Source organism: Ascaphus truei, chromosome 13 (genome assembly GCF_040206685.1).
Source record: "Ascaphus truei isolate aAscTru1 chromosome 13, aAscTru1.hap1, whole genome shotgun sequence".
NCBI classification, from domain to species: domain Eukaryota; kingdom Metazoa; phylum Chordata; class Amphibia; order Anura; family Ascaphidae; genus Ascaphus; species Ascaphus truei.
This window is the reverse complement of record NC_134495.1, coordinates 30354851-30381289: the sequence shown is the minus strand read 5'-3', so window position 1 is coordinate 30381289 and position 26439 is coordinate 30354851. Positions and strand designations below refer to the sequence as shown.

General features: G+C 44.6%; 1 protein-coding gene across 3 annotated transcripts in view; it reads left to right on the top strand.

Annotated features, from left to right (window-relative positions):
• The window catches only part of TTC28 (tetratricopeptide repeat domain 28), a 548651-nt gene that overhangs the window by 103631 nt on the left and 418581 nt on the right, over nucleotides 1-26439 (top strand). Inside the window, exon 1 of one of the 3 annotated variants that reach the window (XM_075569009.1) lies at nucleotides 20153-21249. The exons of the other annotated variants lie outside the window; for them this stretch is intronic. Within the exon in view, the coding sequence (XP_075425124.1) occupies nucleotides 21223-21249 (27 nt within the window). The 5' untranslated portion in view covers nucleotides 20153-21222. Of the gene's footprint in view, nucleotides 1-20152; nucleotides 21250-26439 lie in introns of those variants that run through there. 3 annotated transcript variants of the gene reach the window in all.

The window sequence follows — 26439 nt, the reverse complement described above, 5'->3', positions numbered from 1 at the left end:
GAGAGAGAGGTGGGGTATGGGAGAGAGAGGTGGTGTATGGGAGAGAGAGAGGTGGGGGTGTGAGAGAGGTGGGGGAGAGAAAGAGAGGTAGGCGTGGGAGAGAGGTGTGTGGGGGGAGAGAGAAGTGAGGGTCTCGCAAGGGCTGCCGACACTGGGGAGGAGGGGCAGGAAATCTGTCTGCAGCCCTGAGTTTCGGCACCTCATTTTTTTTTTAAAGCACTGGAAATACAGTATAATGCCATGAAGTAGTCCAATTTAATTTTAAGGTTTATTTCCCCCCATAAACTGAGTGCCGCTCTACAAATTGTACAGTACCTGCTATTTAGAGCCACTATTTAAGCAGCTGTATAAGTGGTTTACAGGGCTGTTACTCTGCTTTGGCTATTTGAACACAGGTATTTTATCCAAACATAGACCAAAGAGAGCAGCGCTCACAAAACATAATGGATAAAATAAACAGCACTCTTGGGAATATGCTACCCATGTCAAATACTGTACGTAATATTACTGCTGTGAAGCGCTGTGTACATTAATGGCGCTATATAAATAAAGACATACATGCTTAATATTTGTGTGTTCTAAAGGTATATACACAGCTATCATGCTTAAATATCTAACATCTTTACAGATCATGTATGTACTGTATGTACTGTATGTACATATGTAGTAAGACTTACTGTCCCCAGCACCATGGACAAGCAAGTAACAGTCCACTGTGCGATCACGCTGTGGGAGAGCCCATGCCTGTGTACTGGACCCCCACCCACCGCAGCGTAAGTCCGCCTGGGCTGCGATCATCACGATTTGCGGGCGATAGCAGGCGGCTGCGACAACGGCCACAGTAAGTCATGCTACATCAGTATAGAGAAGGAGTGGCTCAGTGAGTCAACTCTGTAAACAAGGACACTGAGTTTGATCACCGGGTTCAATGTCCGTGTCAACTCCTTGTAATCTTGGGCAAGTCACTTTGTCTCCTTGTGCGTCAGGCACCCAAAACATAAGCTCAACGGGGCAGGGACTGTCTGTAAAAATGTCCCACTGTGCTGTATGTGCTGTGTACTGAGCGCTATACTGTCATTGTGAAGTGCTTTGAGTCCCATTGGTAGAAAAGTGTGATATGAAATAAAGTTATTTATTATTATAATTATTACATAGTTGTTTTTTAATATTTGTGAAATGTCAAATTTGTCATTTAAAATCCACATACAAATAATTACATATGCATGTTTGAATTTGGATGATTGGCAGAGCATTTTTGATCCTACCCGTGAAGACGTAGCTCTGTGGCAATGCCACGCCATTGAAGCGGGTGAACCCTGTTTGATTTCCAGTGCTAGCTGTTGTGTGACTTGGTAATGTCACTTTATTTCTCTGAGCCTCAGGCACGAAAATTACATGTGTTTTCCATCAATATAAAGCCGATCTTTTTAAAAGCTGCTTACTCCATAAAGGAAGGAGCGCAGGTTCTATATATTTGTTTCCCACGAAAATTAGATGCTCAGCTCTTTGGCGCAAGGACATATATCTGCAAAGTCTATGTACTGTGCTGCATACATTCTCCATGATCTATAAGACACAAATAGTATTATTATTAAACAGATTGGAATAAAAAAAATACTGAATTATTCCACGGACAACAACATGTATGTGATTCTTGCCATGGAAAGTCAGGTTGGTGAAGACTTAGACCTTCCAGACTCTTACCATGCCCTCATATAAACCTGTTAACTTCCCTGATGTTCAGGGTTGTTATTATTCCTGGTATAGGATTTAATTACCTAACATGGTGGTTTCCAGATAATTCAAAACTTGTGTGACCTCTTCAGCAAACACATATATCTAGATAACTTAAAATCTGTAGCAAAGGTCCATAAGCGACCTTTGTAGATGTCAACAGCTAGTTCTTGCTGTGTTTTTGGATGTCACGGTATATATTTGACAAATTGCGTAGACACTGAATGATGTCCATGTTTCCCATCTACAGAGCTAAACCATAAACCATTAAGTGTGGGACATGTGAACATCACTAATACATAAGCTGTGTGGTGTTTGGAAGAATTCAGTGAGTACCGATACTTGCACAGTGGCTGGTACAAGGATGATCGATGCCTCCTGTGTGACATAAGCTGTCACATCCTCCACCTGGGCACCAGATGTTGGGGCAGCTGTTGCAGGAACCAAAACACTTGTATACATTTTTACATCATTTGAGTTATATATGTTTATCAAGTTATTTTCCAATCACACAAAAGCACTATTTTTAGCCACGTTATGTGACATGAATACTCTTTTTGGATGAGTGAAAGTCTGAGAAGGTGAACCAAATCTTCTTTAGAGGGATTGGGGATACAAAAGTAAATACACCAAGAAGAAACCAATGTGATAAAAAGAGAGAAAGCACAGAAAGATAAAAACCGGAACGTAGGGTATTGTGAAAGGTGATGTGCCAATACCAGCATGGTGGGATCCTAAAATGCCCCTTTAGCGCCACCGGAGTTATTTCTGACTGTAGGCTATGCATGCAGAGATAACGACAGGAGACTTGCGTTTGAAAAAGTAAACATAGGCTTTTATTCAGCCAAAGTTCAGCAACACAAAATAGAGCTTATTCTCAGCCCAAGTTCAGAAACACAAAGTACATGGTGTCCCTCTGCCTGGAACACACACACCTCTCTCTGTCTGTCTGTGAGAGACTGTGGGCTGTACGCCGCTCACCTTTTAAACCAAACACTCAGCTGAGCTCGTTAATCCTTGCTGGCCGACACCCAACGGCTCTATCTAAAACGTTGCCATCAGGAAACATTTTGAACACATATATTGAATACTCTAGTACCCCATGACCTAAATGTGGACAAAGACCGGGCGGCTTTCATTAAATGATACAACAGCTCATGAATTTTCTCGCTTGGATTTATGCTTCCTGGTGCACCACCTTTACCCTCCCGCTGGGGTAACCCTTTACATGCTGTTTTGTAGTTTTTATTTGGTAATTGCATCCTTTGTTGATTTTACACCATTCAGACAATTAAAAAGGTTTTACACTATTAGGGGATTCTGTGTGCTCTTCTACCCCCCTGTTCAGCATTTCCATTGAGCATCTGAACATATTGGGCTCGGATCATCAATATCTCACCTGCTTCCTAATGTAGGCATTTTGTCCCATATTTACAAAGCAGGGTTGCCACCTGTCCGAGTTTGACCCGGAGACTCCGGGTTTCGGGCACTTACCTCCGGGCTATGGGTTGCCGTCGTCAATCTCCGGGTGGTGGTGGGGTGCGATGTGCTGCGGCGGCGCCTGCGGCATTCTCCGTTATGCTCCTGCAATTTCCCCCCTCCAACTGCAGTGAACATGGCTTGACGCTGAATTGCCATGGTAACCAGACCCTATGTGACGCCATGACGCTACGCGGCACCACATTGCCATGGCAACTCAGCGCCGCGTAGCGTCATGATGTCGCATAGCGTCCGGTTGCCATGGCCGTGCAGCCATGTTCACTGCAGTTGGAGGGGGAAAGTGCAGCAGGATGCCGAGACACGCCGCCGCACCAAGTAAGGGATTTTTTTCCCCCCCTCCGGGTTGGCCTTCAGTAGAAGGTGGCAACCCTGTTACAAAGTGCTTCTACTCCACAAGATATTTCCTGGTGCCAGAAGACACCTTACGGCCCATTTACTTCCAGCGGCACAAGGTGTCACGACCTCACATACCTGGGGGAGGCGAGATTTCCCATGTGAAATGCAATGTTGCAGCTTATTGTATGACACCTCAGTGTGCAATGTATCTTCCTTTGCATACACAATGTGCGTCCTGCACAGATCTGCACCGCCGGGACCGAATTGGGACCTAATTTGCCATTATCGTTTGCACATCCCAAGAACTGTTTATTGAATAGGATAAAGCAAGAAATGTTTCCATGCGGAAATACCATGCTCGCAGTTTATTAAGTAGGACCCACAGGGCCAGGTGCACTAAACGCCCCCAAATCAGGGCAAATAACATCAGATTACCTAAATAGGTAACAGATGCTATTTTCCCTGAGTTTAACGGGTATCCACCACGCTAATTATAGGCAAAAACAATGTCCGTCACCAAAAGCAGTATCGTAGCAGTAAATGTATTAGAGGAAGCGGGCACGTTAATAGCACAGAGACGCACTAAGCAGTACAATGCGCATTAGGAAAAATGTTACGTGCATTACAAATAACGCACTGCAGTACTACACCAAACGTGTAACACGTGTTATTAATGCTATATTATTTATAATATCTTGCTCTGACACTTATACCTATTTTAATAGAAAGTGTTAAGTTTCAGACCAAAAGACTATTAGGGTACCATTGTTTACTTTAACTTTAAAGAAGTTAATGTCTTTTTTATTTTTTTCAGTAATAGGATTGAAGCCGGGGGTCTCCGCAGCTGAACTGCGCTCATTTCTATTCCGTGGACCCCCTGCTTCCCGAGATACTGTACCGACCTCCGTAGGGGGCGCCGATATCGCCTTTGTGCTTAAATGTCTTTTGTCATGCGGCCAATAGGAAGGGGTGATGTCACGGATTCCTAGTGGCCACCAAGACATGGATTATTTTAGCCACCATTATGTTAGCCCAAAAAAGCCCCGTAAAAGCTGCTACCTGTAGAGATACCGACACCCTCCTACGGAGGTAAGTATCTCGGGAAGTAGGGGGTTCCCAGCTCTCCGGAGACCCCCCGTTTCAATCCTATAAATAAAATAAATCAATAATAAACCTCAGCTGTAACCTGGAGTGCCGCTTTAACATGTATTTGTCTTTCTAGGTGTAGCACCCTGCTAAAATATCCCCCCTGCCCTGCATGTCAGCCCTGGTAACTGCAGGCAGTGCCAGGGTTCATGTCTTACCAGGCTAGGCATGCGAGTCTGTTCCCATATTGTTTCACTTCCAGGCATGGGCCTGGTGATCTTTCAAAAGGTCAGGGGAGCTTGTCTCGTAGTCATAAAATAGAAGAAAACATTACATAGTGCAATAATGTTTAACAGTGAATGGGTGCAACCTAAGTCAAAATTGACTACTCACATTTAAGTAATCAAAATCACGCAGTCATCCAACTTAAGGGGTGGATGTGCCCTGTGTGATGCAGCAGCCACCAGCCACCACCTCCAAGGAAGAAAAAATGAGAGACCATATAGTGTAGAGGGTAAAAAAATCTAATAGGGAATATACAAATGCAGGTACAGTCGAGGAATGCAGTAATGGAAAGCGGAAAACGGATATCCCTGGGGTCGCGATCCCCTGGGTTGCTCGTACTCCTCCGCTCCCCTGGAAACACTGGTATCCACACCGGGGCTCCCGTTACGTCACTTCCGGTGCGCCGAGAACCACCGGATCTGGTGGTAGAAGTGGGTCCTTTGTGTTTCTTCTCTTGGATGTTGGTAGGCTGGAACACTCAACGCGTTTCGTCGTTATCTCTTACGACTTCGTCAGGAGTGTCTAATGGCTGCTTGGTCTGATATTATATACCCTAAAGCCCTCCCTCTTAATTGTATCTCATTGGCTAATTGTGGTGACATCACAAATGTGAACAGGGTGGGTGGGTGTGGTTCATTAAATGCCTTAATGCATCCTCCCTTTCATAGTATCACAAATACAATATACAATGAAATGAAAGGGGGCAGGGTTTCATATTTTATACATAAGATTGCCTAATGTGGCATAAAGATAAACAACAAGGCCTGGTGATGCCTGGAAAGTGCTGGAGGGTCACATGTCAGGATGGGTGATATGCAACTATCTTTAATCCGCCCAGTTTCTGAGGGCAGAATAAATGCCACTCACTAGATATAAAAGGTGGGGATCCACCCTTTTAATTCAGACCCCCAGGAGGATTTTACCATCAAAGATCAGCCTCCGAGAATCCTATCATCATCCACACCCCAACGTTATACCCATCAAGGGGGGTTCTCCAGGTCCACCTGGCCTGTGGGGTGAGGAGCAGCCAACTTTATTATTTTCCAGGCAAGGGTAGTATTTTCTCAATAATAGGGCCCTAGAATAACAGGAATAAGGGTTATTATGTCACAGATGGGTGAAAGAGGAAAGCCTCTCTATATACAGCCTTCATGGTGAAGAATGCCTAATATGTGATTCCTGTAATGCCTATGCTGAAAGAAGGCTACATTGCTGTATAAAGCAATCCTGTCCCAGGCTTAAGCAGGGTCCTGGGTGTGTGTTGACCCATGTCCAGTTTCAGGTGTAGGGTCCTGAGGTGGATCTATTCTGGGTTACATTTCCATATTTATGTTGGGATCAGAAATGGACTTCTACCAGTGGGAGATTATAAATGCTGCATTGGGTAAATGCTGAAAACCTGTCCTGATGAATAATGCTGCTACTGACCAATAAAGATCCAGTTAAAAGTTCCTGGCGCCTTTTGTATTTTATTTGATCACTCCACAACTACAGCCTTGGCACGGATACCATCAAGGATACCCTGAGAAGACAAGTAACCACTGGGCTAACACACACCTTGGTACAGGTACAAAACCCTGTCTAGGCAAAAAGACTGTTTAATTTATGTCAATATTATATGTACACACTATCCCTGCAGCCGGGGGGGGGGGGGGAGGTAGGGGTGTTACATAGGGAATCCTTTGAAATAACGTTAAGTTAATCATAGTCTGGGTGGAAATAACGGCAGGTTTTGGTGTGACCTATTTACACTGGCGACACACTTTATTCGAGCTCGGCTAGTCCCACGAATTCGGGTACACTACCGACACACTTTATTAAAGTGTGGCCGGTACCGCAAGCCGGGAGATTTCCCGGCTTGCTAGTGGCCGCCCCTCGGTGACGCGCGGTCACGCGTCATCGTGAGCCTGGGCCCCCTGCACGCGCGTCCAGGGCTCCCCGAGGGAGCCCTGGTGTCCCGCGATGTGGGGGACGGCGGCAGGGGGTTCCGGGGGACCCGGCGGACCCGGCAGCGGGAGGGAGAGCGCCCCGATCGGAGGGCGCTCTTCCGCTGCTTCGGCGCGCGCCCGGCACCCTCCGGCACGCGCCAGGTTACTGCTGCGGCCGAGAACGGGTAAATGCTCTAATAAACTCGGCCGCAGCAGTATACCCGGGTGTATTGAGGTTTGTGACTGTTTTCTGCCCGAGTGCATTGCGTTATTTTCCAGGCAGGGATTGAAGCATTTTATTCCCGCTGGCTGCAATACTGCACAGTATATATATATATATACTGCATTACAATTCATGAATTTATGCCATCTGGTAGACACGCGAAGCATTGCAGCCTATTAAATCCTAATCATTATCATTTAACAGATCAGCCGCCCGTCAGCCAGGCATGAACCCAGGCTGGGAAGGCAAACGCAACGGGGCTTGTCAGAGGTGAGGAGCGGCGCATTCCAGGTATCTGCCAGGTACATACTGGGTATTTGCTCGAATAAAGTGTGTCGGTGCAGTATCGTAACGTTTGTTTCCTTTTCGCTAACATTAACAGAGTTTATTGCACCTGCAATGTTAGGGTAACAGTTCGTTAGCATCTGATTTGCATATGACTAAGCTTAAACTAGCCAATTACAGCTGCCAAGTGCACTTACTGTTATTTTTCCATAAGACTATTAATTAAACAACGCTAAATATCTCGTAGTGTATTCTTATTTTACCTTTACAATATTGCAATGCAAAGTATGTATGGATTTCATTGAACCTGGAAACGTAGCCTCCTGCGTGCTGGCTTTCTTGATTAGATCGAGCCCTATAGAAGGTTGGGCTCATGCACCACAGGTCACGAGCTGTCTGTTATGCAGCTATCCTTTTGTTGTTATTTTAATTGCCTTATTTTGGCTGTCATCCTAAAATGCTGAGTGAAGGGGTCAAAGCCTAATCTTGCCAGTCCAGCATCTTTCTCGCTTTCTCCACCCGACTTCCATAGTCAATATGCAATTCTTATGGCAGAAAGTGCTGCATTGCTACAGAATAGGAAATGATGACCTTGGCCATGTCCGACAGTAACGTCTAAGAGGTCAATTCTATATATTCCGAAAGAGACTTTGGCAAAAATCTCTATTAAAGTCAATGGGTACAGCTCAACCCCGTTATAACGAGATCCGTTACCACGCGAATCCGCTTATAACGCGTTGCAAGTGTGGCTCCCAATTTACGTATGTATGCATACTTTACAACACGATTATTGTTATCTTAAGTACTTTATTGTACAATGCATAGAATTGTACATTATTTCTAACGCGATCCGCTTATAACGCAATGTCATTCTATGGACCCCAAGCATAGCGTTATAAGGGGGTTGAGCTGCATTTTTATCCGAAAACGGCCTATGCGGCTGCTTAGGAATATATAGAATTGACCCTTACATCAGGCCAAATCAATGCAACTTTGTAATCACCGCAGAATCATTCCAGCACTTGTAGTAAGTATGAGTTATTAAGCAGCCCAAACAAAAAAAAGTGTAGCAATTGTATATTTAGTGGGATTTGTCATTGTGCTTTTTGCGACGAGAATCTGCAGCTGGGCTATTTAACGTGAAACGCTCCTAACGGTAAAAAAAAAAAATGCCAGAGAATTTAGATGTGGAAAAGATTACACGTTACTTGCAAAACAGTGGCGGAAATTGGGAAGCGTTGTCACCGTTTATTCGCACGTGGATGACAAGTTAATCTGGAGAAGACATCTAGGTCATTTCATTTGAACGGAGTCCCGGTCATTGAAAGCCTGTGTAAGCCATCTTTAGCAGTAATGTTTTCACAAATTCAATCATTTTTTTACAGAACATCTAACATTTCTGTGCTCCGTTACCTGCAAGTCTCGCTCACCTGGGTCATTGGACCTTTCAAGCTTTGTATTATATATCATACATTTCACTGTACTTTATCTGTATTGAGAAAACAAGTCTGAATACCCTATACAGTAGTTGCATTACTTTACAAGTTATCTGTCTGCACTACTGGCTATTTGTGTTCTCTCTTTCCCAGCTAGTTCTTTTTACTCTGTGTGTGTGTGTTAGTTACATGGGTAGGTGAGCACTCACAAAAACATAGACATACTACCTGAGTGCACAGCTGGATTGCAAATGTTGAACAGAAGAGCCAGGACTAAAAGATATCTATTAAAAAGTGGATCAACGTCTTGACAATTAGCCAATTATTATTTTTTTTTTTTGCTAAATCCTTCATATTGCTGGCTTACTTCTGATCTGTGTATGTATCTGCGTGTGTGTGTGTGTGTGTGTGTGTGTATATGTATATATATATATATCATACGTTACCAGCGAAGGTAAGAAGGCAACAGCACTCAGTGGGTATGAGAAGATGATTTTTTTGTATAAAAGATACTTGCACATTGAACCAACGTTTCCTTCCCCTGACGAAGGTCCCGAAACGTTTGTTCGCCGTTAACGGCGATGCATCTGCTTTAATGGGCTCCATATGTATAGATATTCCAGGCAAAAGGTGACACGTGTGCTCATTTGCATGTCATTTCCCAGAATCCCTTGCTGCAGTGGGAGCACTGTATGCTAGGTGATAATGGTTGAAAGGCAGGGGTGCAGACCTGTCTGAGACATGTGACTGTGCTCACAAGTGATATAATTTATTGGCTATATATATATATATATATATATATATATATATATATACACACATACAATACCGTTCGCACGGGAATCAGCAAACAGCACTCAGGTTTGTGAAAAATTAACATATATTGTAGAAAAAATTACACAAATCACCAACGTTTCGGACCCACTAACGGGCCCTTCCTCAGGGTGGTGCTACGGTATCGTATGTTTATCTACTTATTATGGGACATGCACCTACCTAAATGAGCTATATTGGAGTGCCGGCTGTTCATCTACACACACACACACACACACACACACACACACACACACACACACACACACACACACACACACACACACACACACACACACACACACACACACACACACACACACACACACACACACACACACTGTGTATAAGAAACAGTCATTTGTCCTGTTTTCTGCATTTTTCGCTGGCTCCAGACATGAGAACTTGGACCCCTAGAGTGACGTGATGTATTTGTATTATCCTTTGCATCAGATTGATGAGAGTTCTGCTGACCTCCTGTCGGTCAAGCTGTTGTCTTCATTGGGGGATCACATCATTTGGGGTTTTAATAGATCTTTGAAATGAGCAATGAAGACCCCCTGGGTGTTATGCAGGTGTACCAAAGAGATTCACAGGGAAAGAAATCCTATATATGGTACACACCACGGATATTTGACTTGAGATAATTAGCAGTAGTTAAATATAGCTCTTATTTAATAATTAAAGCTATATTTTGCCTGCTACTAATTATCTCAAGTCGAATATTTACCTATCTGTGGTGTGCCCCGTACAGTATATAAGATTCCTACACAAATCCACTACTCTCAGTTGCCTTCTAGGTAGAACCAACCTTCACCAGTATTAGGATTTAGGTTTAGCGAGGTTCCTCTACACCATTTTGCTCTCCTGGGAGTTAACCCACTCGCTGCTGTACCTTTTATATCTCTTATATATATTCATTTGTAGTGCCATACAGTAGATTCCAAATATTACGTGGTCACAGCGTGTGCTTGTTACAATATTACTTCCTAACGTTAGTATTTAGCTTTATATTTGGCTTTGCCGGTATAACCACTTGTATGTATTTTTACCACGGAGCAGCCATTTTGTTCCTCATGCATAAAGTCGAGTGTTCTGTTCATATGGATATGTGCGTGTGTATATTATTTATAGATGTATTGATAAAGGTATACTGTGTATAGCAATTTAACCATACTGTTTTTATTTAATCACATTTTGTGAAGGAAGAATTTGCTGGTAAATGTAAATGTACTTTGATTTATGGACTCATTGGACTAGCTTTCATGGACAAGAGATCTGTAAAATTGCTATTGATTGTTGTACAGTAATCTTTGAGAACTATATAATGACCCAATAACTATCCTATTATAGAAAGCTTATATCACCAAACTGTTTTGTTATTATATGTACAGCATTTTACTGTTTTCATTTGTGGTCTGAAAATACACCTTATTTGATCAAATTACCACTTGGTCGTTCTCTTCTAGGGTCATTTTGATAATACAGTATATCCTTTTAAATCACAACTAATGTATCTCAAAATGTTACCTCCAATACTGTGCCAGCATCTACCTCTGTCTGTACTGAACCTATCTATGGCAACGTGATGTCATGACGCCCAGACGCCGGGAATCAAGGTAAGGAGGAGGAGGGAGGGGGGTGCGCGGAGAGGAGGACATCCGGCAGGGGGGTGGAAGGGAAAAAAGTTTGCGCCACCCTATCTTAGGGTGCTTCCTCTGCAGCAAGGGATTCTGGGTACTGACATGCAAATGAGCACTCAGTGTCACTTTTTGCTTCTGTTCCATTTTAATATGGAGCCCTATAAGTTTACGCATGCTGTATTACACAGCTTTTCAGCACAGCCTGGGTGAAAGTAGTGCATGGGCAGCAAACCTACTCACAGACAGCTGTTTCGACCTTTTGGGTCTCGTTAGTGTGAGGTGTAATGGCTGTGCAATGTGACGCTGGAAGTGGCTGCAACCAGACACAAAATAAGCCATTCGTTTGTAAGGAAACGAATGAAACATAGAAACCGCCCTGACTTTCAGTGAGGAAATACAATTGCAAGCCCTCACGATACGCAGAAGAACCACTGTCACTTGGATGAACTCCTCACCAGTAATGTTGCCACCGGACAGTACATCGTCCTTTTGACCATGTTTCAAATAGGGGGTCTCCGGAGCTGAACCACAATGATTTCAGCTCTGGGAAACCTCCCGATTCCTGAGATACCTACCTTGGAAGGGGTTACTGGTAGCAGCCCCGGCTGGGCATCCAATATGGTGGCTTAAAGGTCCCGCGGACCAATAGGAAGCCACAATGGATGACGTTGCAATTTCCTATTGGCCCTCGTGCCACTGGACTTTTAAACAGCAGAGCGATACTGGCAGTCCCTTTACATGTAAGTATCTCAGGCACAGAGGTTCCCAGAGCTGAAATAAACCATCGTGTTTCTCCAAAGAAATTGTTGTTTAAGTCGCAGCTATTCAAATGGCTATAATATATAGACTGTGTAATAAAAATGACGGGGGATATTACTCAATCTGGTTCTTCAGGGGTTAATGTGGCTATAGTTTGACTAAAAAAATACAAAAGAAATGTTTTTTTATAGCCTGTTAAACCCTTGACATGACCTGTGTTATATGGGACTGATAGAATCTAGAGATACGGGCATCTATTTTGCCAGAGATGGGACTATATTATGGCTCTTTCTTACACTCAAGTAAACAGGACACTTTTAAAGGTACTTTCAAAGCATTCCTGGAAGGGTTCTACAGAGTGCCAAGGGGCATGATTAACCCTACTGTTCAAAAGATATGGAATCCTGGACCTGACACCTATTCTGTATAAGGTTTATTTGTAATCGTTTCAAGGAGACGAATGGAATAAGGCCAAACACGTGATGTTTCAGAGGTGGCAAGGGACAGATATCCATTTGTCACTCAAAATCTATTGATACAACTGCGCCTGTCTAAGTATTATAGAAATAAAGTTATGATGTCTTTTATATATTCAGTCAGATTTTAAATGTCTTTTTAGAGGAGCTTTCTTTTTCCAAGTCCTAAAACTGTCAGCCTGAGCTGATTTACAACAGAGGTGGGCTTCTGTTTCAATGAGGAAGAAAGAGTTCATAAGTCTCACCAAGGTAATACAGTATGGAAATTAGAATTCAACAGGAGGTGTTTTGGGATTAGAAACGTGAGTTCTCATCTTTCCTATGCCAGTGACCTCTCTGGGAAAAGCCTATGACCTGGTGAAGTATAGGAATTTCCACGTATATGTTTTATCCTTTTAGTTTAAGAAACTGGTCTGCATTTATTGTAACACTTCAAAATCTTTTTTCTATAATATAAAGCATTGTTATGTATATTAAAACAATCTTTAATAAGTAATGCTTTGGGTTATGTATGAAATGTTGCACGCTTTGTAGAGAGTAACTTACATTGTCTGACACATTTTACTAGAACAGATTTTTATGCATAGGGTTTTCTTTAATAAACAGGGACCGTAGACCCTGGCAGATAGATCTAGATTGTATTTGCATATTTCTTTGGTGGTGGAAGTGGGTATTATTGCAACCAAGTAAAGAGTAAATATTAACTCACTGAAAGTACCTTGCGGAGGAGAAATGTGAGTTGGCTAGAATAGCAGTGTGTATTCACCCTGGTTGCATATCTAAGTCACGTGCTCACAAGTGTGCTGTTTGGGACAGATATTTTATATTGGGACGGATTGAGGGGAGATGTTACTAATTTCAGGGACCTTTGCGCACAGTGAAAAGTGGTTCAGCTGTGTATTAACCCTTGTCCCGTATGCAGGTCACGTGCTCACAGATGTTCCATACATGACAGGCTGCAAAGTGTGTAAATGCATAGTGGTAAGAAAGCGGTACCAGAGGGGGACTAAAAGTAAAATACACAGCAGTACCTTTATTACCAACATTAAAACTCCATTAGGAGAGCTACCGCAATGTACTTCTATTCAGTGGTAACATTACTGAAGAGGATTTCTTCCAAGCCTGGGCAATGTGGCTACTTCTCGTTAGCGCTTGTTGTTTTCCCTTGCTGAAAGTCAGGCGGTTTTTATTTCGGACGAGTTACTGTTGCTGCAGTGCACCTGGTGGAGTTTTAGGAGTATATTCTATATATTCTATATACCGTAACTGAAACGGCCATCGAGCCGTTTTTCGGTTACAAATCCCCATTTAAGTCAATGGGGATTTACTGCCGAAAACAGCCACGTCCGAGTATATAGAATTTAGTCAATCAAGAGGTTTTTTTTTACCCCTTGCCCATCCTGTCCTTATGAGAGACCCAACAAAAATGAGAGGGGAGAGAGTTGGATTTGCCTGTGCAAACTCTTGATTGACATAAGGGAGCAGTCAGAGGAAATCCAACTCTCCTTTCTCCCCCCTCCCCCCAAGTCTTTAATCACCATATTTAGTAACTAACAATTTTTTTTTTATAGGTTACTGATTTTGTTTAAAAAAATTAAAAAGACATCGATTACCCAGACATAACTTGTTAAACATTAGTACCCTTTGGTCCTAGGCGGGGTTGTCCCTTGAACTAATGCCATGAGGAGTTGGACATAAGGGATTTTTGTTTAAATGTGTGTATTTCCTCCCATGAATAATGAGCCTTTTAGAGCATCTTTGTATATTCTGGGTCCTGACTGAGAAAATATAGTCATATTGAGTAGAACTACGCTATTCTAGTTGTTGAAAATGACTGTAAGTAGCACTCTCCCCCACCTCAGAAGGCTGTAACCCCTGCAATGCTAGCATATTGCCCCCTGAGCATTTCGACGCTCTTTTAATAAAAAAAACTAAATGTTTCTTTAGTGTTGATTTTCTTACGCTCTAGTTTTTTAGGTTGCCATAGTAACCGTTAGACTGCACTGGACTCTGGGTAAAGCTGAATGTTATCCTTCCAGACTCGTAATATTTAAAATCCTTATATTTCCTGAACAGAGAACCCCTCCCCAAAAAAATTGAAATAGAAAAAAACGGTTATCAGCCCATACTGTGGTTTTAAAGCAGTAATACTACATCCCCCCTTTTATTGCGCTTCTTCCTTTGGGATAGCAATAAATGGGGATATATATATATATATATATATATATATATAGTGAAAATCTATAAGATAAAGGAGACTTTTGGTTACATCCTTTGATCAAATAATGGCAAGCCTGCTAACCAACGTCAAGGTAAGTCTCTATAGCAGGTCCCTACGCTAAATGCATACTAATGTTATGTGAAAGGGTTAATATAACCAAGCATATGCTTATATAACATAGTGCAGTCAAACACTGGTATATACCAGTACAGATACTCACATGGCTGCAAGTAAAGTGAATAGTGAAATACAAGGACCTTGCTAGGAGATTATATACCTAGAAGAAGGAGGGGCTTCCCTCCCACAGACTGCTCAATAAGCAGTTGCAGGTAATTGGCCAAATATATTAATTACACCATATTAGAACCCCTCCCCAAAAAAAGAAATAGAAAGAAAAGGTTATCAGCCCAGACTGTGGTTTTAAAGCAGTAATACTACATCCCCCCTTGTAACTTCTAATTTGTTTATGTGAAGCACGTGACAATGTATAGTATAATTCTACATTCTTCCCTAAGCTGGCAATCGTTTGGTGCTCCTGTTATACTGCAAATCTGTAAAAATCCTGAGTGTGTGACTACCATAATGGCTGCTTCGGTCAGTGAAACTCAGCAGCTACAACATATCATTACATTACTACGGTAGCATTATTTCTGGTTACCATTTGCAGATCAAACTGCTGGGAACATTGGCAACAAATTATGCCAAAAAGGAAAGTGTTGCAAAAATCTTGCACTGCTTGGGAGGTGGGCGAAACCTGAAATCAAAAGATGCTTTAAAACTCATTACAATGGCATTGAGTTTATGTTGTTTATAAATGCAGTAAGTATTATCTAATTCTAGACAAATGATTTACTAAAAAAAAAAAAAACATATAAGATTTCACATTTTGCTGATTTAATTCCCCCAGCAGTAATTACAGTTGCTGACTGCTATTGTCATAATAGCCCATCTAATCAGTACAGATAATTCCCGGTACAGTCGAATGTGACATTAGGAGTTTAAGGCAGTGAGGACAAACAACACACACACAACTGGCCCGGCACATCTGGAAAGCATTGAAGTCGTGTCATGTGAAACAAAACTGCTTTGTGTGTCAGGAATGGAATCAAAACACTCTGTACTGTAATGTACTGTAGATCCTGACGCAGAACGTTAGCAAACGTTTCATCAGAGGAGTTACTTCCATGTTTCAGTAGCCGTGTTGCTGCTGGAGAAGACCAGATTTGTTGCAGGTTGTGATACCTTTTAGCGGATCAACATTCGAGTTCTTCATAGATGACATGATAGTGTACAGAGCTTTCCACACCACATATTGTGGTTCACTCGCTCCAGATTGTAAAGTCTCATGGCTTCTTTGTATCTGTGCGTGCTTGTCCTTATTTGTATGTAACTGTTTATGGAAAGATCAAATCTTGAAAAACATCACCCGCCGCCACCCGCGAAAGTTGTAATTTAACATTTTCTGCGACGACGCTGGCGACCTGGCCATTGATTGGTTCAGAGGCTGTCACATGTGGCGACAGCCTCTGAAAAATCCAATTTTCTCGGCTTCCAAATTTTTGGTCGCTGCCATCGTGTCGCGCTTACTATAAGCGTAGCCTAAGAGTAACAGGTGTTTATTCTCCGGGGCGGAATAAGTGAATTGTGGGCCCCAGTGTAAGTATAGGAACTGGGCCCCCATTCACCCTTTACTCCCTTCCTCACGATGCTCGCACCCCCTTTCTCACCATGCTCTCCCCCGTCCCTCACCACGCTCTCTCTCCCCCGTCCCTCACCATGCTCTCTTCCCCGTCCCTCACCACGCTCTCTCTCCCCCGTCCCTCACCACACTCTCTCCCCCGTCCCTCACCATGCTCTCTCTCCCCCCTCAACATCCTCTCTCATTCCCCCTCACTGCTCTCCCCCTCACTGTGCTCTTCCCCTCCCTCTCATCATGCTCTCTCACCTCCTCAACATCCTCTCTCACTCCCCCTCACTGTGCTCTCCCCCGTCCCTCACCACGCTCTCTTCTTTCTTCCCTCACCATGCTGTCTCTCCCCCCTCACCCCACTTTCCCCTCCACCTCATGAGGCTCACCCCCTCACCATGCTCTCCCCCCCTCACCATGTTCTCCCCCCTCACCATGCTCTCCCCTCTCACCATGCTCACCCTCCCTCACTATGCTCTTCTCCCTCACCATGCTCTACCCCCTCACCCTGCTCTACCCCCTCACCCTGCTCTACCCCCTCACCATGCTCTCCCCCTCACCATGCTATCCCCCTCACGAGGCTCACCCCCCTCACCGTGCTCTCCCTCCCTCACCATGCCTCCCCCCTCACCATGCTCTCCCCCTCTCACAACGCTATCCCGCTCACCATGCTCACCCCCTCACCATGCTCTCCCTCACTATGCTCTTCTCCCTTACCATGCTCTACCCCCTCACATGCTCTCCCCCCTCACTATGCTCTTCCCCCCCCATGCTCTCCCCCTCACCATGCTATCCCCCTCACGAGGCTCACCATGCTTTCCCCCCCTCACCACGCTCTCCCGCTCACCATGCTCACCCCTTCACCATGCTCTCCCTCACTATGCTCTTCTCCCTTACCATGCTCTACCCCCTCACATGCTGTCCCCCTCACTATGCTCTTCCCCCCCACCATGCTCTCCCCCTCACCATGCTATCCCCCTCACGAGGCTCACCATGCTTTCCCCCCCTCACCACGCTCTCCCGCTCACCCCATCACCATGCACTTCCCCCTTCAGCATGCTCTCCCTCCCTCACCATGCCCCCCTCACTATGCTCTCCCCCCCTAACCATGCTCTCTCCCCTCACCATGCTCTCCCCCCTTCACCATGCTCTCCCATCCTCCCCATGCTCTCCTCCCTCACCATGCTCTCCCCCCCTCACCACGCTATCCCCCCTCGCCACAGTCGCCCCTCCCCCTCACAATGCTCCACCTCCACCACACTCTCCCCCTCACCACGCTCTCCCCCTCACCATGCTCTCCGACCTCACCATGATCTTCCCCCCTCATCATGCTCTCACCACACTCTCCCCCCCTCACCACGCTATCCCCCCTCACCACGCTATCCCCCCTCACCACGCTATCCCCCCTCACCATGCTCTCCTCCCTCACCATGCTCTCCTCCCTCACCATGCTCTCCGACCTCACCATGCCCTCCTCTCTCACCATGCTCTCCCCCTCACCATGCTGTCCCCTTCTCGCTCTCCTCCCTCACCATGCTCTCCTCCCTCACCATGCTCTCCCCCTCACCATGCTGTCCCCTTTTCACCATGCTCTTCCCCCTCACCATGCTCTCCCACCTCACCATGCTCTCCCCACTCACCGTGCTCTCCCCCTCACCGTGTTCTTCCCCCCTCATCGTGCTCTCCCCCCTCATGCGCTGCCCCCTCACCATGCTCACCCCCTCACCATGCTCTCCCCCCTCACCATGCTCTGCCCCCTCACCATGCTCTGCCCCCTCACCATGCTCTCCCCCACCCACCATGCTATCCCCCTCACCATGCTCCTCCACCCTCATCATGCTCTTCCCACCTCATCATGCTCTGCTCCCCTCACCATGCTCTCCCCCCCTCACCATGCTCTCCCCCCCTCACCATGCTCTCCCCCCCCTCACCATGCTCTGCCCCCTCACCGTGCTCTGCCCCCTCAACGTGCTCTTCCCTCCTCATCGTGCTCTCCCCCCTCACCGTGCTCTCCCCCCCTCACCATGCTCTCCCCCCTCACCATGCTCTCCCCCCCTCACCATGCTCTCCCCCCTCACCATGCTCTCCCCCCCTCACCATGCTCTCCCCCCCCTCACCGTGCTCTCCCCCCCTCACCATGCTCTCCCTCCCTCACCATGCTCTCCCCCTCACCATGCTCTCCCCCCACTGTCACGTGGGCCAATAGGAAGAATGGATGATGATGCAGCTTCCATTTGGCCCCATGACGCGGAAGATTGAAACCGCTATTGTGTTTATTCTGGAGGGGACTGTAACAGCTACTAAGTACCTCGCGAACCACTGGGTCAACGGAGCTGAAATATCTCAGCGCTGGGGACACCCTGATTCCCATTTTGGTAAAACAAATGGGGGGGGGGGGGGGGGGTTAAATAGTCATGGGCACTGCAACCTCCACTGTCCCGACGAATATATCTAATTCCAGTGCCTGAGGCTCAGGGAGATAAACTGATGCACCCAAACCTACCCAATACCCAAGGAGAGCTGATTCTGGGATCCAAACCAGTGTTCCTACCACTAAACTACTCCTTTTCCTTATAGCTCACCCCAAATTCAGCAAACCTTAGGCTGAATCCCTGCTGGCGCTGAGCTCGCTGAGCGGGTGGCGCTTGGAGCGGTTACATGCATATATATATATATATATATATATATATATATATATATATATATATATATATATATATATATATATATATTTTTATATTTTTATATATATATATATATATATATATATTTATATATATATATATATATATATATATATATATATATATATATATATATATATATATGCATGTTCCCGCTCACGCACACACGCTCGGCGCTCTTGTAAAAAAAAAATTTCAACCTTCCCGCTTGCTCGATAGCCCGCAATTGCGCCCCCCCTCGCGCGTCCGCAAGTTGCAGGACACCCGGCGCTCATGCTCGAAGCGCGTCAGTGGGGACTCAGCCATACAATAAACACAGAATTCTTACTCCATCAGGTAAGATCACTTAACAGAGCAGTCCAACCCCTGCACCACCCCCCTGTCCCCAGAGATTGAACCATCCTGATTTCTGTTCCGGGGACCCCCTGGTTCTCGTGATAAATACCAGGAAAGGTAGCGCCGGTCGCTATGTATTTCAATCTGCGGCATCAAAGGGGCCAACGGGATGCCGCTTTGGACGTTGTCGCGGTTTTCTATTGGCACACCTGCCGCGGCCCACTTTCACCGCCATTTTGTTTCTCCTGGACGGTTACAGGCATCTCGGTGGAAAAAACAGAGCGTTTCTGTTACAGGGACCCCCTGCTTCCCAACCATGTTAAAATATATATATATATATATATATAAAATCAAGTGGGGGGAACTGCCCCTTTAACTCGCTCATAACAGAAGCCGCCCGCCTGCGTTTTACACGATCAGCGGAGTTTCTTGCGCTTGTGGAAACCACAATCCGTAAACCTACAGAGCCTCTCGTGACCCGCTCATGGCAGGAGGAGCTCGCAGTGATTTGCACTGGCTGGCTCTTTTTGACAGCACAGCAGCTCAAACAGTGCAAGAAGCTTATGTATGTCTGAGAGCTTCTCAATCCAATATATTTCCCTTAAGTTACCTAGTAGGTTGAAAAAAAATAAAGACATATGTCCATCGAGTTCAACCCATGTTAAATGTAGATGGCCTTATGTTTTTACACTAATACAACAGACGACAGAGAAGCCCAATGCTACATCCAACATGAGGCTCACCCCCTCACTATGCTCTCCCCCTCACTATGCTCTCCCCCTCTAATTATTAATTTACACTAATACAGCCCAGTGGGACTGGAACTTGGAAAGCCACATACGAGTTGAACCAACTAGCAATAAGACCCTGAAGGCAGCTGCGGTGTCTTGAGCAGAGCCCCGTGCAGGCTCTGCATACAGTACTAGAAGGGAGGAAATCATTAGTGGAGAGGAGTACATTTTGTTGCTGTTGCAGGATTTCCTCCCAGCATTTCCCTAGCAAAAAAAAATAATTCCGTGGGGTTTCTTTCTCTGCTTAGGAAGCGCAGATTGTTCAACACCAACACCTTTATCACCCCCCCCCCCCCCACTGAAGAACCCCAAAGACGATCAGCTAAGGGGCAGCATTTTATTTTTAATGGACCGGTACCTTGGAATGTACTTTTTTTTTTTTGGAGGGGGGTGGGAAGAAGATGCATGAGAGACGGTTGTAAATCTTTCGTCTACAACTGCCAGGCTGGTCCGTGGATACTGAATGTGTAAAGGTGCTGGAGGGGGGGATAAAGGAGACATGTATTCGGACATGCCAAAGTCAGGCGTGTGCTGCACGGCGTGAGAGTGCCGGACACTTCTGGCTCCCTGCATCTGCAGATGCGATGACAAAGAGCGTTGCTTAAATCTGGGGTGGAAAACCCCCCCAAAAAAGGCAATTCTGTTTAGTTTGTCTTGTGTGTTTTTCCTTTGGTAGCACAATGAGACGCAGGATGGTCCATCCCAGCGAAATTCCTTATTCTGGGGTTCGTTGATCGTTTTAACATTCTTCTTTTTTTTTTTGTGTTCCCATGAAAGGGAACTGGAATCAAAGTCCCTTGTGCTTGTTTTTTTTTTGTGTGTGTGTGTGTGTGTGTGTGTGTTTTTTTTTTCTTCCACCGGTGTGTGATTTTGTTTCCTAAAGTAAACATGCTGCACATTTTAAAGGGACAGAAAGCATGACTGTCAGCGCCTGGACATCCCCCACGTCTACAACTATCTCTCACACATCTTGATGCTCAACATTTTTTGCCTACCAATATGATGAAATGGCAGCCCAGGAAGAAGGTAGGTTTGTAGCCCACCAAAGCTAATAGACTATCTTCATTAATGTTTTATTATTGCAGTGATTTTTTTTGGGGGGGGGGGAGGGGGGGTTGATGCAGCTCTCGTGTGGAAGTGTTGTCACTCCAACCATTTATCTCCTGTAGTAAACGGCAGGCTGGAGCTAACTTTTTACTTGTGGTGTTTTTGTGACCTATTCCGGGTTGTGTGTTGGCCGGCGCCTTGGTATCGGTTTTAATCGGTCCGGTGCTTAGAGAGAAGGCGTCACATTCGCTGTCTCCACCAAAGGATCCCCCACTAACTCCTAATCAGCGCCGGATTACATGTCATTCTCGCTGGCAGCAAGTTGGTGTTTTTTTTACTCTCGGTGTCAGAAGAAAGGAGCTTGGGTTGGATAGGGGGGTGATAACGGCTCCCGTGGTAATGTGTAGGGATAATCGGTGTCATTATGTGGTTCTTTGCAGGAGGGAGTCGAGTCTCCCCTTCCTTTCTCTGAACAGGAAATTGTTCCTTAAACCTGGTATTCGCTGCACAGCTCAAGCAAGGAAAGTACAGGAAAAACGCACTGCAACTCACAGGAATCGTTTCCCCAAGGAGCTGACACCGGGAATTGAACGGGGTCCCCCTGATTTAAACTCAGTGTCAATGTTTGCAGAGTCACTGAGCCATTCCTTCTCCCCCCAGTCCACTTTTCTGTTTGATAAGAAAGTTGACGTAGAGGATGGTACAGTAAAGTGTTAGCATGGGGAAAAAAACAAAGGTTAGGTGGAATTGATACCTTTGGTAGCTAAAGTAGTGGGTAAAAAGAGTGCAACCTTTTAGGACCACAGCAGTCTCTTCTTCAGGCGAACTGAGTTGAATTTCTACTGCATTGATGTAGCAGTGTTTTGTATGGCATATCGTAAATGGGTTAAACACATGGTCCAGTGATCATTAACTACTGCACGTGTTATTTTAAAGGATTCCAGTTGCTTTACAATCTTAGATGGACAGAGACCGGAAAGCAGATTTTGCCTTCAGAGGAGAGAGCGCTGAAGCAGTTAATGTATTTTACCCGGGGAAAGAGTTCCCCTCAAGGCCCACTGGGGGGCGAGAGCCAGATGTAACAATGGAACATATGTTTTCTTAATAGATCTAAAGCAAATAGTAGCATGACTAACACTTTTGGCTAACATACCAGCACTGGAAAAAAGGTTAAACGTCTGCTCCAAAGATGCTTGCTTTGTTAAGCGAATGCTATGTTATGATAGTTTTTAAATATACTATGTGAATGAGGCAGACCTATCAGTGTTAGTGTGTTGCAAAAATGATCATTGATTTGCGTCTACAGTGGACACGTATTGAATTTCCACACTGACCGCAAACATACAGTACGCCGGCCAGCGATGAAATAGCCCTTTCCAATCTGGTCACAACAGCCCTGTGCACAAGAGCCTTTTTCATTCACGTTTTGCCTGTGAGATGTTGCTTCATGCACTCTTGGGATTGTGTCGGTAGACAAAAAACAATAAAGGTGCCTTTCTACCTACAAATTGAAATCCCTATAAAATGTTCTCTACATTTGTTGCATAATGTCAGATGTTAGTTAGGGGCTCAGGCAGACATAAAAGGACAGGTCTGCAGTGGTTATACTGTTGCAATGAATAAGATTACAGTGTAAAGCTCCTGTAAATAATAAATAAATCTAATGCTGCTTACTTTCAGAGTCCCATAATGATTTTAATCGGTATTTGCCAAAGAATATTGTTTATTTTGCAATAAACGGTATGGACCCTATTTACTCCATAGGCACCTTCCAGTATATGGCACTGTACACCCCATTCAAATAAATGGGGCTGTGAGGTGTCTTCTTCCAACCTGCAGGGTGTCACATTGGGTAAATTTAGTCTTTTATGGACCATTCAGTTGAATAGGTGGTAAGATATCTTCCAGCATGGAAGGTGTCTTATAGAGTAGTACGTTTTAATAAGCATGCCCTATATACATATGTGTGTGTTTTTATATTTATATATACATACACACCCAAACAAATGCTGATGAAGGTCACTTAGTGACTGAAACGTTGTTACTGTATGGACAATATATTCTCTTGATCACAATTGCTGATGTGCTGTCTTCTTTCATCGAAGCTGGTGTTTTGGTGAAGTATTTCTTTAGAAAGAGAGAGATAGATATGTATAGTTAGTTGTATGTGTATGTATATATATATATATATATATATATATATTGTGACAAACGGCTTACTCCGGGGCTCCGTCGTTTGTCCGGGACTGTTTAGAACACGGTCTTTTAGGGTAGGTTAAATGATGAGGCGTCACGTACTGTTCCTTTAAACAGGCTATGCCTGGTTTATTCAGTCCCAGGCACTGAGACTGCCACAGTGCATACAACAGAAAACAGATCAAAACAAAAGCTGCTCACCTGAGCGATAACTTAACTTAGATATCCCTGACTCAGGGTTGGAAGTGGCTTTTCCACTTCCAACATCAAAACACGGTACTTTTGCAGTCTTACACAAATGAACAGAAAGATTGAACCTGTTTGGGGAAGAGGCTTCTCCCCTCTGTAGTTCAGCAGCCTTCCAGCCTCCTGGCTCTTGTGGGGAGACCAGAGCAAACAGGAAATCAGTCTTTCATACCTGATTCCTAATTAGCATGACAGGTGACAGAAATCAGGCAGCAGACAAACTCTGGTCTGGATCTCTCATCCCTCAGTTCCAGCGCTTGCCAAACTGTGGGATGGAGTGTATGTATTATAAGGCTGCACTCCCAGGCCAAACAGGATAGAAACTGTCTAGTATCCTGGGAGCCCTATATACGGAATTTATTACCATCCCCTGGTTTCTGTCACAATATATATATATATATATATATATATATATATATATATATATATATATATATATATATATATATATATATATATATATATATAATGTGTGTAGAATAAATGAGTTCTTCAGTATTAGGTGATACCTTTTTTATTTGGACTAACAATTTATGTCATAGGACAAGCTTTCGAGAGTTTTCCTCTCTTCCTCAGGTCAAGCATACATATGTATATACAGTATATATGTATGTATGTATGTATGTATGTATGTATGTGATTCTTTACCTTCTAACATTTTTATCCAAGAGCACACTTGTGTGCATTATTTTTGTTTCCAAAATTGCTTTTAATTGGAAGATGAGTCACTGAACTAAATGATGTCTTTCTGTGTTTCTATATAACTACCCCAAGAATGGAAACCTCCCCCTACCTCTTATCTGCTACTTAACATATCCCTTAGATCCTATACTGTAGGTCCTACAGGTTATTGCGGAATTGAATAAAATGGAACGAACATGTGTGCATTATTAGAATCGATATTGAATTTCCGATTGAATGGTTTATAAAACTTTGGAAGGGGTCAGTGTCACCGTGTCTGGTTTTGCAATTCATGTGTGGGGGAGGCGAAGAAAAAGACTTGTGGGTTGTGGTTACAGAACTATTGAATGAAGCTAAGACATTATATGTTTTGCAACCTGTATAATGTATTGTCTCTGAAAGTTTCAGACTGAAGTGTAAAAGTCCACTACATCCAAGCATTTGCTTTCTTTATTTGCATATTAATTTGAAACCATGATCCAAGAATGATGAGCTAAATGCTTGCGTACTATATAGTACAGTACCTGAAATCATCACAAGTTGTCCTAACAACAGCAGATGAGAGTTTAGTGCTTGTTTAGTGTACAAAATAAATAATAATAACTTTATTTCATATAGCACTTTTCTGCCAATGGGACTCAAAGCGCTTCACAATGACAGTATAGTGCTCGTTACGCAGCACATAGGCATTGTTACAGACAGTCTGTTTTTGGTGTCTGAGGCAAAAGGAAATAGTGACTTGCCCAAGGTCACAAAGATCTGACTCCAAGACTTGAACCAGACTCCCCTGCTTCAGGCTCGGTGTCATTGTTCAAAGAGTCAGTCTCATCTATCTGAGCCAGTCCTTCTCCCTCCAATGTTAGTAGTATTTTACTTTGTTTGATAAACTGTGCTAGGTGCAGTTGTACAGCTCTTCCTTAACCCTTTGGGTCCCCATTGACAGAGCTACCACGCCATGAGGTCCTGTACTCCACGGGCCTCATGATGTTGTTGCTACGTCATTGGCGTTTGCTCATTGGCTATGGGAGATCCCATTCTGCGCTCCTGTGTAGTGCTAAACGCCATCTGAATGGGGAAAGGAGACTCCTCTTCCGTTTGCATCACCAATGACGCCGCAATCGCTTGATCGCAATATGCCGGAGGGGCTGTGGTAGTCTGGTGCTGCCGACCCTCAGGCACTCACATGGGTAATGCACATGTATGTTTTGTACTAGAAGGAAATATTGCCTAAATGAATACTCTGCAGATCGATACAGCTTTCAATGTTACTGATAGCAGTGCTGGAGCTTAATGACTTGTTAGACTTTTCAGAAAAGGCACAGTGCAGCCATAATACACCGCAATACCAATGAAGCAAGTTAACGTATGGCATGCGCTAACCACAACTTTCTTATGAGGGCCTATATCTTATTGTCACAATGCAGTGCATATTTATCTTCATTAATTCATATGTGACACGGTATAGCATTCTGGGTCCTATTTATTAATCGGTGCTAGGTTGGAAGACACCTTATGTAGAACACTTTATTGCCCACTCACTCAAATAGTCCATAAGGTGTCTTGTGGACTAGCACTGCTTAGTAGATATGACCATTTATACAGGGCTGCAGACAGATTTCCCAGGGCCCAGGACTGGAGTTTCAACCCCCAACCCCCCCCCCCCCACGTCGGCGCCTTGCAAGCCTTTATCCTCCCCTTGCACCTCCTCGCGAGCTCCCTCCTCTATCCCCTCCTCTATCCCCTCCTCTCTCCATGGTTTTCTCTTCCCCTCTGTCTCTCACTCTCACCCCCCTCTCCACCATCACTTAATTATCCCCCTCTCCCTCAATCCCCCAATTATCCCCCTCTCCCTCAATCCCCCCATCCCGGACATACAATACCCATACAATATCCCCCCCCCCCCCACACCTCCCCCCAAAACATAATACCCACACACACCCAAAATACAATACTCCCCCCCCCCTCCCCCACCCACACCAAAATACAATTCTCCCCTCCCAAAATACAGTTACCTCTGGTTGCCGCACCCCGGCTCCTGGTCTCCCA